Genomic DNA, 13,833 nt, shown 5'->3' on the forward strand with positions numbered 1-13,833 from the left:
TTAATTCACCCCTTTCACATTGTCATAGATGCAGAGGAGTTAGCCGTGTTAGTCTGTAGTAGCAAAATCAAAAAGAGTCCAGTAGCACCTTTAAGACGAACCAACTTTACTGTAGCATAAGCTTTTGAGAATCACAGTTCTCTTCGTCAGATGCATGCACGGTCAAAATACCCCAATTCTGTCTCCAAATGGCTTCCCAGATTTCTTTGCATTCTGCATGGCGAAAGGCTGCATCTGCCACAGAATGGCTTTTCTGCAGCTTTTCTCCCTATGCGCATACACTGATGGGGTTTTTTCCCCAGCAGCGTCAAACTGGGGCTTTTTTAAAGTGCAGATGCAGAATACTTCCTTCAGTGTGAGACCTGGCCCTGGCCCTGCCTTTTGCCCTCTCCTTTCTTCCCCTGCCTCCTAATTAGCTGAACAGCAACCAATCCAGTTTCTTCTTTTAAAAAAGTTAAACAACAGTGTTGCAACAACGTTGCTGCATTAAAAAAAAAACACTTTGCAAGTCTCCTATGCCTATCAGCTGCAATATCAGCTGCTAAGAGAAATTTTAAGAAGGGAATAAAAAGCATGTTGTGTGTGCACGCTAACCTGGGCAGGAAGAAGTAAATCCGTTTAAAACAACAAAGTTGTAACCTTGGTACATTAAAAAACCAACAAAACAAAAACCTTGCAATTTTTCTCAGCAGATCAGTTGAGGAAACTGACCTGTCCTCAGCGGATCACCTGATAAAACTAACGTGTCCTTAGCCAATCAATCAACTGATGACACAGAGCGCCTGCAGCAGGAACGGGGCATTTCTCTAGTGCAGAAAAAAATAAACAGACGCCACTTTGGCTTGACTCCTTCAAGTGCAAAATTACAGAGGCCCAAAGTGGATCTGATCCTTGTAGATCAAATACCAAGAAAACCCACTGTAAGCGTGCATGCAGAAAACACCTAAGCCTTCGACTACCAGTGTTAGGAGGAGACATCAGGGCAAGGCCTTGACTTCTGTGCCTCCAGGACAAGTGGCCAGCCTCTTAGTGAAACAGGATGTTGGACTCAGTGGACCACTGGCTTGATCCAGCAGGACTCTTTTTACATTCACCTTAAAGAATCTCTGAGTTGAGTAGATCTTCAAGAATCTTCCAGATGTTCCAGGGAAAGGATTTTCCTCCCGAGTTTGCTCCAGGTACACCTACCTGAGATTCTCCAAGTGGTGATTCCAAGGATTGGACATGGGATGTTTGACATGCATAAAATATTCTCTACCACTGAAGAACTGTATATGCAGGTCCTAGGAGAACCTTTAAGAGACACTGGACAGTCATTGTGAGTCAGAAGAGGCATTAGTGCATTGGCTGGACCAGTGATGTTATAGAAGCTAGTAACTGTCTGGGGGCGAAGCTACAAGTGACGAATGACACTTGAACGGCAAGTGTATTTCTCCCTGTTCACTTGCGCTCCACTCAATTCACTTGCCGTTCAAGTGCCATTCGTCACTTGTAGCTTGGCCCTGGGTCTCCCTCTCAGCCACAGAAAGGTCTCTTCTCACACCAGCTAGTTGGGATGCTTTAACTGGAGAGGCCAAATCCTGGACATGGGACTTCCTGTACGCATGACAGGTGCTCTGCTACAGAAGGAATGTGTGTGCAGAAGGTCCCAGATTCAACTCCCAACATATCCAGTTATATCATCTCAAGTAACAAGCTGATCTGCGGTTAGTAGGAAATGGCAGTGCATTAGTGAGAGGGAGAGACAGCTGTAGAATGTCCACATAAGGTTTGCTGTTTTAGAAATGGATGTTCTTTATGGTTAACTATATCCATACTGAGATAGGCATTCTTGCTATCTATCTAAGCAAGGGTGGAAAGATTCAAACAATTCATGGAGGTCAGAGAGAGAGAGAGAGAGAGAGAGAGAGAGAGAGAGAGAGAGAGAGAAGCATCCAGAAGGTAGTTCCCTGAGAACAGTAATCTGGGTAAACAAAGAGACAGCAGCAAAACAGACAAGAGAAAGGAGTGGAGGAATCTGACCAATTCACCTTGCTAGCTCTACTGCCTCCTCTGGCGTACTAATGTACTTGGTGCAAAGAGATGTCGCACAGTTCTTCGCTTCAACACCTGGGGCACAATTCTTTCCCTTAAACAGCTGGAGACCAACTCAGCTCAGATGGTCTTTAAGGTGCCACAAGATTTCTCTTCATTCAAATATATCAGGTTTCTCATGCAGAAAAATATCTGTTCTGTGAGACAAATCATGAAGCTTGAATATACATTGATCCGATTGTGGACATTCCAAGTCCAGGTTGACACCCTTACAGACACATGACCCTTCCTGGTCCAAGGTTCTTGGAATCAAGTGTGGCAGAAGGAAGTTGACGGTGAAAACAGCTATCATGGGAAGGCTCATGCTGACTCCTTTTATTTCCTTCTGCTTCCTGTGTTTGGTCTTGCGCCTTATCTCTCTGCAGTTGGATAGCAGCCTCCCAACCATGGTGACTGCCAGCCATTCAAGAATTCAAACGCCTCCGCCCCTTGCAAGCAAAAGATGCTTGCTCCTTTTTCTGCTTCTCTTTGTTTGTTCATTCTCTGGGGTCAAATCTCCTTTCAAGCAAAGGCTGTATGGCCTGGGAGTGGGATGGCATCCAAAATGGAAAGATAACCTAAATTAAACATTAAGAGGCACTCCCATTCTGCAAGCAAACCTAGTTGCAATCAAACGTAGTTGGAGACCCTACATGTTTTGCTGTCCCAACTACCCATGCCATGCCCCACCTCCGAATCCTGGAGGTTCTGTGACTGTCATGGAGCCCAGCAGGAACAGAGGGACTCCACCTCCTTCCATACCACCCGTGCAGGCTCCAAGTAGCATTACCAACTTCGGTTTGGGAAATTCCTTTGAGATTTGGGGACTATGCCTAAGGAGGGGGAAGATTGGAGAGAGGATGGATCTCATTGGGGATGCAATGCCACCACAGGGTCCTCCCTCCAAAGTTGCCATTTTCTTCAGGGGAACTGGTCTTTGTGATCTGAAGTTCAGTTCTAGGAGAACTCCAGCGGTTGGTAACCCCTCACTCCAGGCCTGTTTTGGAGCCTGATGCCAACTGGATGGGGAAGGCGACGCCTGCTATTTTGGACCTGGATGGCATTGAAAGAGACTGTCTTCGATATCTTGGGCAACAATCAATACTGCTTTCAGGTGCCCGTTCTGGATCTTGGCAGGGAGTGTGCGCTGGCAGCCTGGCACTTGGCCTCCATTGCCTGCTTCAGCCCGGGCTTTCCACCAACACTGTTCTTGTGGTGTGGGAGCAGGTCATGAATGGCTAAGGGCCCCCGGGTATGTGTCCTGCCCAGCAGAGGCCTAGTGGCTGTTTCAGAGGCCAGTGGCAAAGCCTCTCTTGCATGCTGTGGTGCTGCTGGAACATGGTCAGCAGGTGTCTCTGCAGTGTCAGGTCCTCCCGGATCCCTCTGGTCCTCCTGGTTCCCTGACCTTGGCTCCTCAGGCTCTTCCTTGGAGCCCTCTGAGTCTGAGAGCCAAGCTACAAGTGACGCCTGACACAGGTTGGACACTTGTCAGCTTAGCTCAAGTTCTGATGGGAAATGTAGGCGTCCTTGTCTTACAGTTTAATTGAAGTTTACAGAACCCCCCCTCCCCACACACACACCCAGTGGAGGGTAAGGGGGGCGCCTGGTGAGAGCCCGACGCCTGCACTCTCCTCCCAACCACATGTTCTCCCTCCAATAAACTGCCGCTCTGTAAACTTCAATTAAATGGAGAGCCAAGCTGCAAGACCAGGATGCCTACATTTCCCATCAGAACTTGAGGGAAGCTGACAAGTGTTCAACCTGTGTCAGGCATCACTTGTAGCTTGGCTCTGAGTCACTGGGGTGGTCAGGAATGGCTCAAGCAAGCTAGGGACAAAGGCTTTGCATTTTAAAAACAGTAGACTTTGACCTCTTCAGCAGATGCCTCCTCATGCTCTCCAGATAATTGCTAAAGACGTTGGAATCCATCTCTTCTGACTATAGACAAAGGGAGAAAAAGGATTGCCAGTTGAGCAAGCAGGTGGAGGAAAGGGACTGCCCCATCATTAGGGTGCTCTAAGCAGCCTCTTGTGCCATGATGAACCAGCCTGGCAAAGAAATTGCATTATGCACTCCTCTAGCATTTGTGGTTGCTACATGGGGAGGGGCTTGCAGAATATGGAGTCCTGGGATGTCAACAGGTATGATCAAAGGAAAAAGAAGTAGGTGGGTCATGAGGTGGGAAGGGAGGCTGTGTGAGAGACGGGGGAGAGAGACAAAGGGTACAGTGGCCTCTTTATGCACAGCTGGTCTTGTTGTAGGGTCTATATGCCAGTCAGTTGATGGGGCAAATATTACATGTATCCAAAATTGCTATTTGTAAGTGGCAGCTTACTTTTTCAAAGAAAAAAAATCATTCAGGTATGGTTTATAAACAGGGTATGAGTGAGGGCTGTTTGCGCCCTGGCCCTGCAGTGATCGGGGGCAATCTGAGAGGCACAGCTAAAGTTCTCCTTTTTGCCACCTGCTATTATGGCAGGCACCTTCGAACAGGAGGAATTCGCTGGCTGCTCAGCACAACTGCCATTAAAAACTGGCTTTTGTTTTTAAATAGTTGTTATTACATTACTTTGTTTCTGTTCTGATTTTATTTTTAAATAATTTTTTAAAATGTATTTGTTATTTTTTTAAAAAAAAATTATTTGTAGCTGAAGGCATAAGTCATTTTGCTATAGACAAGTATCAGTTTGGTTAGAGAATGCTGGACCTCGAGGGCCTAGCAGTTCTCTCTCACCTAGCGCCTGGCCCTGTGTAAGACCGAGGCTCTGGTTGACCTTTTGGCCTTCCTTTCTCCGTGGCTCATTTGGAGAAGCACAAGTGCAGGCATCCAAGTGTTATTGGATCTACCCCTTGCACCACACCCTTCTAGGGTTTCCAGATCCCCTTCCCTACTGTTTGGGGTAGTGGGAGATCCTGACACTTGGAGTGCTATGTGCGAGCATGCTCCCAGTGTTGTCACAACTGAGAGTGATGTCATCACACTGGCCACTGGAACGCTCCCGCGCTTCACTTGGGGCTGATTTGGGCTCCAAATGGGGCAATTCTTAAAGAAGTGGCTTGGCATGAATGACGTCACAATGACGTCATTCCTGCACATGATGTCATTGTGTCCCGCTGGGAGCACGCCCGCCGCGAGCTTGCCTGGGAGGTATTTTGTTTCCTGGGCTCATTCCCTGTGCATTTCCACCCCCCAATGGCCAGGTGAGTGGTGGTGGGAGACAGAGGCTGGGGACGGGGATCCCTCACCCCCACGAGGGGACTGGCAGCCCTACACGCTTTTCATCTGCTTTCTGTAAAGGGTGATTAATGTTCCTGAAGTCTTGTTCCTCTTTGACAGCATGCCAACAGTGGTTGAGAAAGCTTCCCATTTCTTGCCCTGAGAAAAAGCATCTCTTCGCTGTCCGAGGTCAGTTCGGTCCGCAGATAAAGTTTGTGTGCCCTTTGACTGTCCCTGTTTACCAGAAACAGCCTGTTCTCTGATCCCTCTCCCTGGGAAGCCAGTGTCCCTGTTTTGCCTTTGGGAGGTGCCATTTAAGCATTTTGTTAGTCTGTACATGGCACACACGTGCAGTGGAATTCCTTGGGTTTCAACCCCCCCCCTCTGTTTTCTGAATTGGAGGGTGGATGCATCCCGAGTCCAGTACACATGGAGGTCAGTGCTCGCACATTGACACAAAATGCTAGCACGCTGCTTCCCTTCTGTTTCCTCCCCTTTCTCCGTAAGTGCCAAACCCTGACAGCAAATATTGCTGGGTGCATTTGAATTGCAGCTTAAATAGGCTATTGAACATTATGAAGATTTTTTAAAAAAACACAAAACTGCTACATCTGGTCACAAAAGGGAGGGAGAGAAGAGCCTTTAGCAACCAACTGATAAGTACGTTTAATTCAAACTGTATATTCTTAAGATCCAGTCATGGATCTCCCAACATTTCCTTTAACAGTGAAATGCAGCTGATGTGTGTGTTGAGTTGTGTGTGTGGGGGGGGGGGCTAGATATCTCCCCTTCCTGATCTGCTGATAGCTGCAGGGCCAAGGAAAACAAGGGTACAATATGGCTATTTTTCTTTCTCACCTTTGAAGAGGCCGTTTCTGTTGGAAAATGGTATCGAAACTGAAAAGTCTTGTTTTAATACTCTCCAGTACCTTGGCTAGGATCCAGATTCCCACCTCACAGTTGCTTTTTAACAAAAAGGCAGGCTGAGCCAGTATAGTGTAGTGGTTAGACTAGGATCTGGGAGAGCTGGGTTCCAATCTCCCGTTTGCCATGCAGTACGATGTCTCTCACTTGAACACATTGTGAGCCTGTAATGGAGAACAGCGAACAACAACAACAACAATAGCGTGCTCATATACCGCCCTTCTGGACAGATTAGTGCCCCACCCAGAATGGCGAGCAAAGTCAGTGGGAGCTGGGGTGAGAGGGCTTACCCAAAGCCACCTTCTGAGCTCATGGCAGTAGTGGGAGTCAAACCAGCAGAGTGCTGATTTGCAAGCCATTCACTTAACCACTATGCTGGAGAGTGCCATCAAGTCATACCTAACTCATGGCAGCCCCTGGTGGGGTTTCACGGCAAGAGACTAACAGAGGTGGTTTGCCGTTGCCTGCCTCTGCAGCCCTGGTCTTTGTTGGAGGTCTCCCATCCAATTACTAACGAAGGCTGACCCTGCTTAGCTTCTGAGATTTAATAAGATCAGGCTTACCTGGGCTATCCAGGTCAGGGCAACCACTATGCTACAGCACATCATATGTGCTGCCTTGAGCTCTAGACAGATTTGCCACATTGGAGGAGATATGAAGGCTCCCTGAATGTTGCCTGTGTGTTCATTTGGTACGTTCTAATCCACTCTTCCTCTAGGAGTTTAGGGTAATGGACACTGTTCTTCCTTCCTCCATTTTATCATCATGGTGACCACGCTGTGTGAAGGTTAGGCTGAGGGAGGCATGAGTTATCTGTTCTGAAATCAATGCTGCACGAAGGCTATTTTTCTTTCTTCCCTACAGCATCGTGGTGCATTTGCGCACCTCCCAGCTTTTCTCCAATCTTTGAGCCAAACTACACTTGATGGCTGCCCCAGGCCCAACTTGTAGCTACCGACACCATTTTACAGCAGAAATTAGCCATTTAAATATTGCTGTGAAGGCTCCTGCAGTGTGGCAGAACCATACGATATTGCCCCCTTTGCACACACATACAAAGTGCTGAAATAGTTGTGGCAACCTGGAAAGATTTTCTGGAGGTGGGGGGGATTGCTGCCACGCCATGGGCCTGGCCCTTGTGGCAATTTTTAAACAACTAAATTCTCCTCTAAAATGGCATCAGCAGCAATGGGTTGGACTTATGGCCACCGATACATGTAGTTTGGCTCATACTTAAAGCCAGCTTTGCTGCAGAGTTTGGGAAAGATCACAATAAAGCCGGGGGCACTAGCATGTTGGTGGGAAAGTTCAGATTTTCCCACCCACATGGCAGTAGTTTTCCTTGAATCCGGCCGCATGGCCGCCATTTCCTCCCTCTAACACCACTGGCCTTTTTAAAATTGGCAATTTCATATTCTTATATTGCTATACAATTCTATCCATATCCCATCTAGGTCTTAAAGCCAATAGGCTGTTTGACCAGAAAAAGACAACAATGTATTAAAAGTTATTGTTGTTCAGTATTCATTAAAAACAAATGACGTTTAATTACATCTAATGTTATATTAAAATCCAAGTCTGCTAATAGAGTCATTAAATGATAAATAGAAGAGCGACAATTATAACAATAAGACTCTGTGGATTCTCTGCTTTCAATTAAAAAAAAAGTCTCTAGTTCCTTCTGTTGCATGTAGAGATAGAGGGGGAAAGGCCTATCTCTGTAACAGACGGTTCTTTTCCATATGAAACCTGGGAATACACAGAAGATGTTACAATGGTACAGCGATATAACAATATGAAACTGCCACTTTAAAAAATGGAGAAACCCCAGGGGCCTGGGGAAAGGGGAATGGCCATTGCTGGGAGACTGGGGTAGATAACTAAAGAGAAACTTGTCATGTGTGCATCAGCAACTGCACTGATAGTGGGGAAACACACACAAGCTTGTTCCTATGTGGAAAAGACCAGAACTGACCTGGCCAGAGTCACCCAGTGAGCTTTGTAGCAGAGTGGGGATTTAAACTTGGGTCTTTCAGGCCCTAGTCTGACACTGGGGTTGCCAGGTCCCCCAACCCCCCCGGGCAGGAGGTCAGAGGCCCAGCACCTACCTTTTGGTGTTCCTCAAGCACACACGCTCCTGGCCTGTGTGATGACATCACTTCTCGAAGTGATGTCATCTCGCAGGCCACGTGCTGCCCTGGGAGCACTCCCGTGCTCTGCGGGGTTGGGGGGGGGCTGAATCAGGCCTAATTTGGGCCCGATTTGGTGCAATTCAGGCCTGAATTGGGCCACTGTTGAGCACACTGCACCACCCAGGAGTGCACCTGGGAAGCATGTTCCTCCCTTGCCAGTCGGGTAAGTTGAGGGGTAGAGGGTGGGAGTGGGGGATCCCCCGCTCCCAGCGGGGGACTGGCAACCCTATCTGACACTATAATCACTGCACCATGCTGGCTCTCTTGTCCCAACAAGGCAAAGAGCAACTCTGTGGAGCTGTTCCAGGTTAGGGAAACCATGCAATGACAAGGGGTTAACACTCCCTCCCATGCCTTCACAGTCCCAGTCCAAAGCAAAGAGCCAAACAGTTGGTATTTACTAAGGAAAACTGTTTAAAAGCTGCAGTCTTGAACTTCCAAAGTGTCGTCTAGTTTAACTCTGGGGGAAGCGGCCTTCTACTAAGTTGGGTCAATGGCCTGCCATGTGTCGTAAGTCAATTCTGATTGGCAGCAGCTCTTCGTGGTATCTAGAAAGGGGCTTTCCCTAGCACTGGCACGGTCAGCACTTCAAGGAGAGGGTTGTGTCTTTTCTAAAAAATGCTTTTTAATTCTTGGTTTCTAATTCCAGCTGTCTCGTTGGAACGGTGAGAACAGTTCCTCCTGTTCCTCTTGTTCTTCTAAGCTTTAAAGGATGATTTAGGGTGGCAGCTGCATGCCACAGGGTCTGTGTGCTCATCTCTTCTTTCTCAAGACTGTAGAGATTAGGAGAGGAGGTGGAGGGAGCAGCAAAATGTCGCTCCCAGATAGATTCCAGATTCTTATCTTGCTAGCAAATTTCTAAAAATTAGCAACACCCAGAGAGAAACTGGGGAGGGAGAGAGCCTCACACGTGTTGGATACTGCACTTTTAGTGAACCTTTCTGTGAAGGAGGAAAATCCAATTGCTGAAGTACATTAAAAGTGCATTGAAAGTGGATTATTCAAGAGGTGTGAAAGCAGATAGAACCCACAAGCAAAAGGCTTCCTAATGAATACGTATCTTCTACTTGTTTGGAGTATACCATAATCCCGTCATCATTGGTATAAACATAGTAAGTGCCAGACTGCAATGAGTGAACTTGCGTTATTCAAGGTTTTTCTATACGGAATCAACTTTTGACAATAACTGTGAGCATTCCCAACCCTTCTCACAGAGAAGCCAACTTGAGAAATCACCAAAAGCTTCTTACGGCATCTTCGCCAGTTTTGTTATGGCGTGAATTGCTAACGGGAAATGCTGCTGCTGCAGACAGGGGGACTGTGCTGTATGATTGTTTAAACGTATTATCATACCGACTGCATTTGTATAATCTTACATGCAGAGTTTTAAACAAAGCAAAAGGCAGACCAGATGCCAGGGGGGAAGGGTTCGGTGGGTGGCAAGAAGGATAAACCAGCAAGCAAGTATGCATTTGAAGAGTGAAGATTTAGGAGTGTTTTTAACCGCATTGTCCATTATGAAAGGGCGGAGGGAGAATCAAATGTAGAGTGTGATATTTTCTTGAAAAAAATGCCATTGATCCTTTCCCCTGTCTTCTTTTATTCTCTTGTAACATGCCCGTTGAAACACCATAATCCAGACCTGTGTGTGTTCTATTTGTTTTAAACAATGGTGCACTCAATGATTTGCCTTTAAAACTGAGACCGGTTTTTGCTGATGTTGGTGAGCAAGAGCTCCTGTTTGGATGTGCACTTGCGCTCCACCTCCTCCCTGAATCTGATCTTGCTGCTTTTTCCCCAAGCATTTTCCCTTCACATTTTCAAATCTATCGCAGCGGCCATGAAGCCTAGAAACTGCTCTTAAAAGAGAGAAAGAGATCTGGGATTCCCAAGAGTCTAATGATCGTATGGACAACACATGCATATGAGACGAGAGGACCTCCCACCCTCATCAGGGTAGCTTTATTTCTGCCACCCTCAAACTGTCTGACTAGAACTCTAAAACACATGGGTGGCCTGGCGTGTGTGTATGTGTGTTGTTCTTTCTTATTAAGTTGCATAAACAGAGGGTGGGAAAGAGAATCACCAGTTACTCGGGAAGGTTCTTAATGAATTACAGAACAATAACCAATCTCCTGCAGCTACAAACACTCTTTGATGTGAGGTTAACAGGAATTAGTGCCTTTGGGTTAAGGGGAGTTGATGTCAAACTCCTGCCTCTCTCGGATGGAAATTGGTCTCTATTACCTCCTCTCTATAATGGGTAGAAATGACTTATCAAGTAATACGCACTACTCTGGCAGCAGAACTACTCTTTACAACAGTCCTTGCTAGATTGCTGCTGGAAAATCAGTAGTCTCTTGCTGAATTCCCCCCCCTACAACCTGTGGCAAAATGTTTGCATATTCTCATGTCATCAGGTTGTACATTGGGTGTGGGAAAAGCCGTATGTTAAGTACATGGCTTTAGGATGTGGTTATGTTTCAGAGTAGGGAGCTCAGCACATAGTTAACTTACAGAGTTTTGTGCCACAAGATATGACATTGGTAATTGGCTTAGACACCTTTGGAACGGGATGAGATACAGGTATGGATGAGAGGTCTTCCAGTGGCTTTTAGCCATTGTGGCTAAATGGAACCTGCATATTCAGAGGCACTCTAAATAGTGATAGAAGATCACGCCGCTGGAGAAGGCTGTTGCCAGTGCCCTGTTCGTGGGATCCCCAAAAGCATTGGGCTGGCCACTGTTGGAAGCTGTGTACTGGACTGGAGGGACCTTACACGTAACAATTCCTCCATTAAAGCAAAAATGAAAATAGGTGTTGCTCTAAGGGAGGAAGTTGTTTGCCTCAAGGTCTCTGTTCATATCCTCCATTTGAGATTCGGTTACAATAAGCACTTCAGCTTTCCTCTGCTTTAGCCAGAAAAGTTCTCTATAGGGATAAATACAAAAAAGCTTATCCAATGATAATAATGGGATTCCACTATACGAGTAGCCAGAAAACAACATATCTACACTCTCTTTGGATAATGCCTTTGCAGAAGGCAACAGCCTCGGTGCTTTTGATTTGGTACTGTTCGGTGGGAGTCATTCCAAGAAGGAAGGCTGCAGGACCTCTCATAAGTATCATTTTCACGTCATCACAGGACTAATCCTTTGCGTGTTCTCTTCTCCTTTCTCAGAGATCTAAAGAACAACTTGATTAGCACCATCCAGCCTGGAGCTTTTCTTGGCCTCTCAAACTTGAAACGTTTGGACCTTTCCAACAACCGCATCGGCTGTCTCAGCACCAGCATCTTCCAGGGATTGGCCAACCTCATCCGCTTGTGAGTATTTGGGTACGGGCGATGACGGTGTTTGGCAGGCTGTTTCTGGGTTGCAGACTGTCAATGTCCTCCATTCCCACAGGAAGAATCCTTTTGCTCTCAACACTCCGCTCTTTATATCTTGCTTATGAGAAATAGTGTTCACGGTCCTTTCATTAAAACTGTGATCCTGGTTTTAACTGTTTAATGATGTGCTGTTGCTGTTGTTGGTTTGGTTGTTTTTGATGGTTTTTAAAATATGGTTTTATTATATATGTTTGAATTTGTTAGCTGCCTTGGTGGCCCTTATAAGGACAATAAGATGGGATATAAATTCTGTTAAATAAAAAATTAAAATAATTCTCCGAAATGTAATTCAACTAGGAGGTCTTGAATTCCTTCTGATACTTTTCCTACCAAGGAGACTGGTAGCTGAAGTACCACAATCCAGAGTAAAATTAAGACACACATCCCAACATCCTAATTAAGTAAACCACCTTTTAGGACACAATCAGAAAGTGAGCAAAGTTAAAATTCCAGCCACCTGCCGGTCAGCAGTTCTCCAGGCCATCAGCTTCCAGCTACCACTTGCAGATTATATTCAGCCTCAAAGGCCCTGTGAACACCAAATGGGCCTTGTCTTTGGGACTTTGCAGCAGACATTCAGTGGGAGTTTTGCATCTCCCAGATTTGTGCGTGTCCTGTTCTTTCAACCATGGCACACAGGCCGAAGCAGCTGCAGCTTTTCCTTCTGTGTTGTTTCCCCCCTCCTTAAGCCACCCCATGGAGCTGCTATTGACTCCATTTGTGAGATCACATTACTTAGGTGGTGGCACATAAGTTTTGCCATGAAGCTAAGAGCAGCTCTATGGGCAGCTTAAGGAGGAGAAAAGAGCATTGAGAAGAAGGTTGCAGCCACTTCTGCCTATATAAGTACAATTTATAAAATTAATAAAATATACAATCAGGGAGGTCAGGGGCAAAAACAGTGTAGCCCTACTCTCAGTTATGGATCATTCAACCAGCCTTGACTAAGTGAAATGTCTTGTTCTTTCTCTGTTTTGGCAGGAATGTATCGGGCAATATTTTCTCCAGCCTCCAGCATGGGGTCTTTGACCAACTGCTATCTCTGAAAGTCGTGTGAGTATTTTCTCCCCTTGCAGATGGAAACAGGCACACAGGGCAGATGTCACAGGACTGGGATTGGAATTTGGAAGTGGAACAGTGCTGGGATGAGTCCATTTGTGGATACCATCCAATGCTAGGAATAGGATGAGGGAATCCCATGTAAACTGAGAGTCCCCCGTGGAAAGATTCCTTCCCCTGCCAACATCTGTCAAGTTTCTAGGGTGTGTTCTAAGCTTGCACATGGAACTGACCATCCTGGGAGTGATGTCCGATTCATGCACAGCTTCCAGCATGGTTAGGCACCCCTTGAATTGTGCTGCTTCAGGCAGTTGTCTATGCAGAAGAGTGGGATATTTATTTACTTATATTCAGAGCTTTTTTTCAGCTGGAACACAGTGGAACGGAGTTCCAGAACCTCTTGAAAATGGTCACATGGCCAGTGGCCCCGCCCCCTGATCTCCAGACAGAGGGGAGTTTAGATTGCCCTCCGTGCCACTGGTGCGGAGGGCAATCTAAATTCCCCTCTGTCTGGAGATCAGAGGGTGGGGCCACTGGCCATGTGATCATTTTCGCCGAGGGTGATTTAAACTTTAAAAAACTCCCCCCTTGTTCCAGCTGACCCAAAGTGACATCATTGTGCGGTCCTGAGTTCCACCACCTCTTTTCCCAGAAAAAAAGCCCTGCTTATATTTATTTACTTCGTACATTTTTGTTCCATGCTGACCACGAAGCAGCACCCACAGACAATCTTCATACCCAAAGACCGCACCTTAGACTTCACTGTATCCTGGAGGGAGAAGGGTTTTGGCGGGGGCTGATTGTCATCCCCCCCCCGCACCCACACAATTGTTTGTGACATCCTGCTTATTTTTAACCAAAAGGACAAATACCCTTGAAATCAGGGCCAAACTGGACATGATAGTGTCCCCGGGTCCAACTTGGAGATGCCTCTACCGTTTTAAAGCCTAACGCAGGCAATAAATGCCATGAGGGC

At 46.5% G+C, this 13,833-nt stretch overlaps 1 protein-coding gene across 2 annotated transcripts in view; it reads left to right on the forward strand.

Moving 5' to 3' along the window:
* ADGRA2 (adhesion G protein-coupled receptor A2) overlaps nucleotides 1-13,833 on the forward strand; it is a 115,781-nt gene that overhangs the window by 74,711 nt on the left and 27,237 nt on the right. For both annotated transcript variants that reach the window (XM_054997199.1, XM_054997200.1), the window contains exons 3-4: nucleotides 11,589-11,732; nucleotides 12,780-12,851. In XM_054997199.1, the coding sequence (XP_054853174.1) occupies nucleotides 11,589-11,732; nucleotides 12,780-12,851 (216 nt within the window). The remainder of the gene's footprint in view (nucleotides 1-11,588; nucleotides 11,733-12,779; nucleotides 12,852-13,833) is intronic.

The sequence above is a fragment of the Eublepharis macularius genome, chromosome 14, assembly GCF_028583425.1.
Source record: "Eublepharis macularius isolate TG4126 chromosome 14, MPM_Emac_v1.0, whole genome shotgun sequence".
Classification (NCBI taxonomy): Eukaryota; Metazoa; Chordata; class Lepidosauria; order Squamata; family Eublepharidae; genus Eublepharis; species Eublepharis macularius.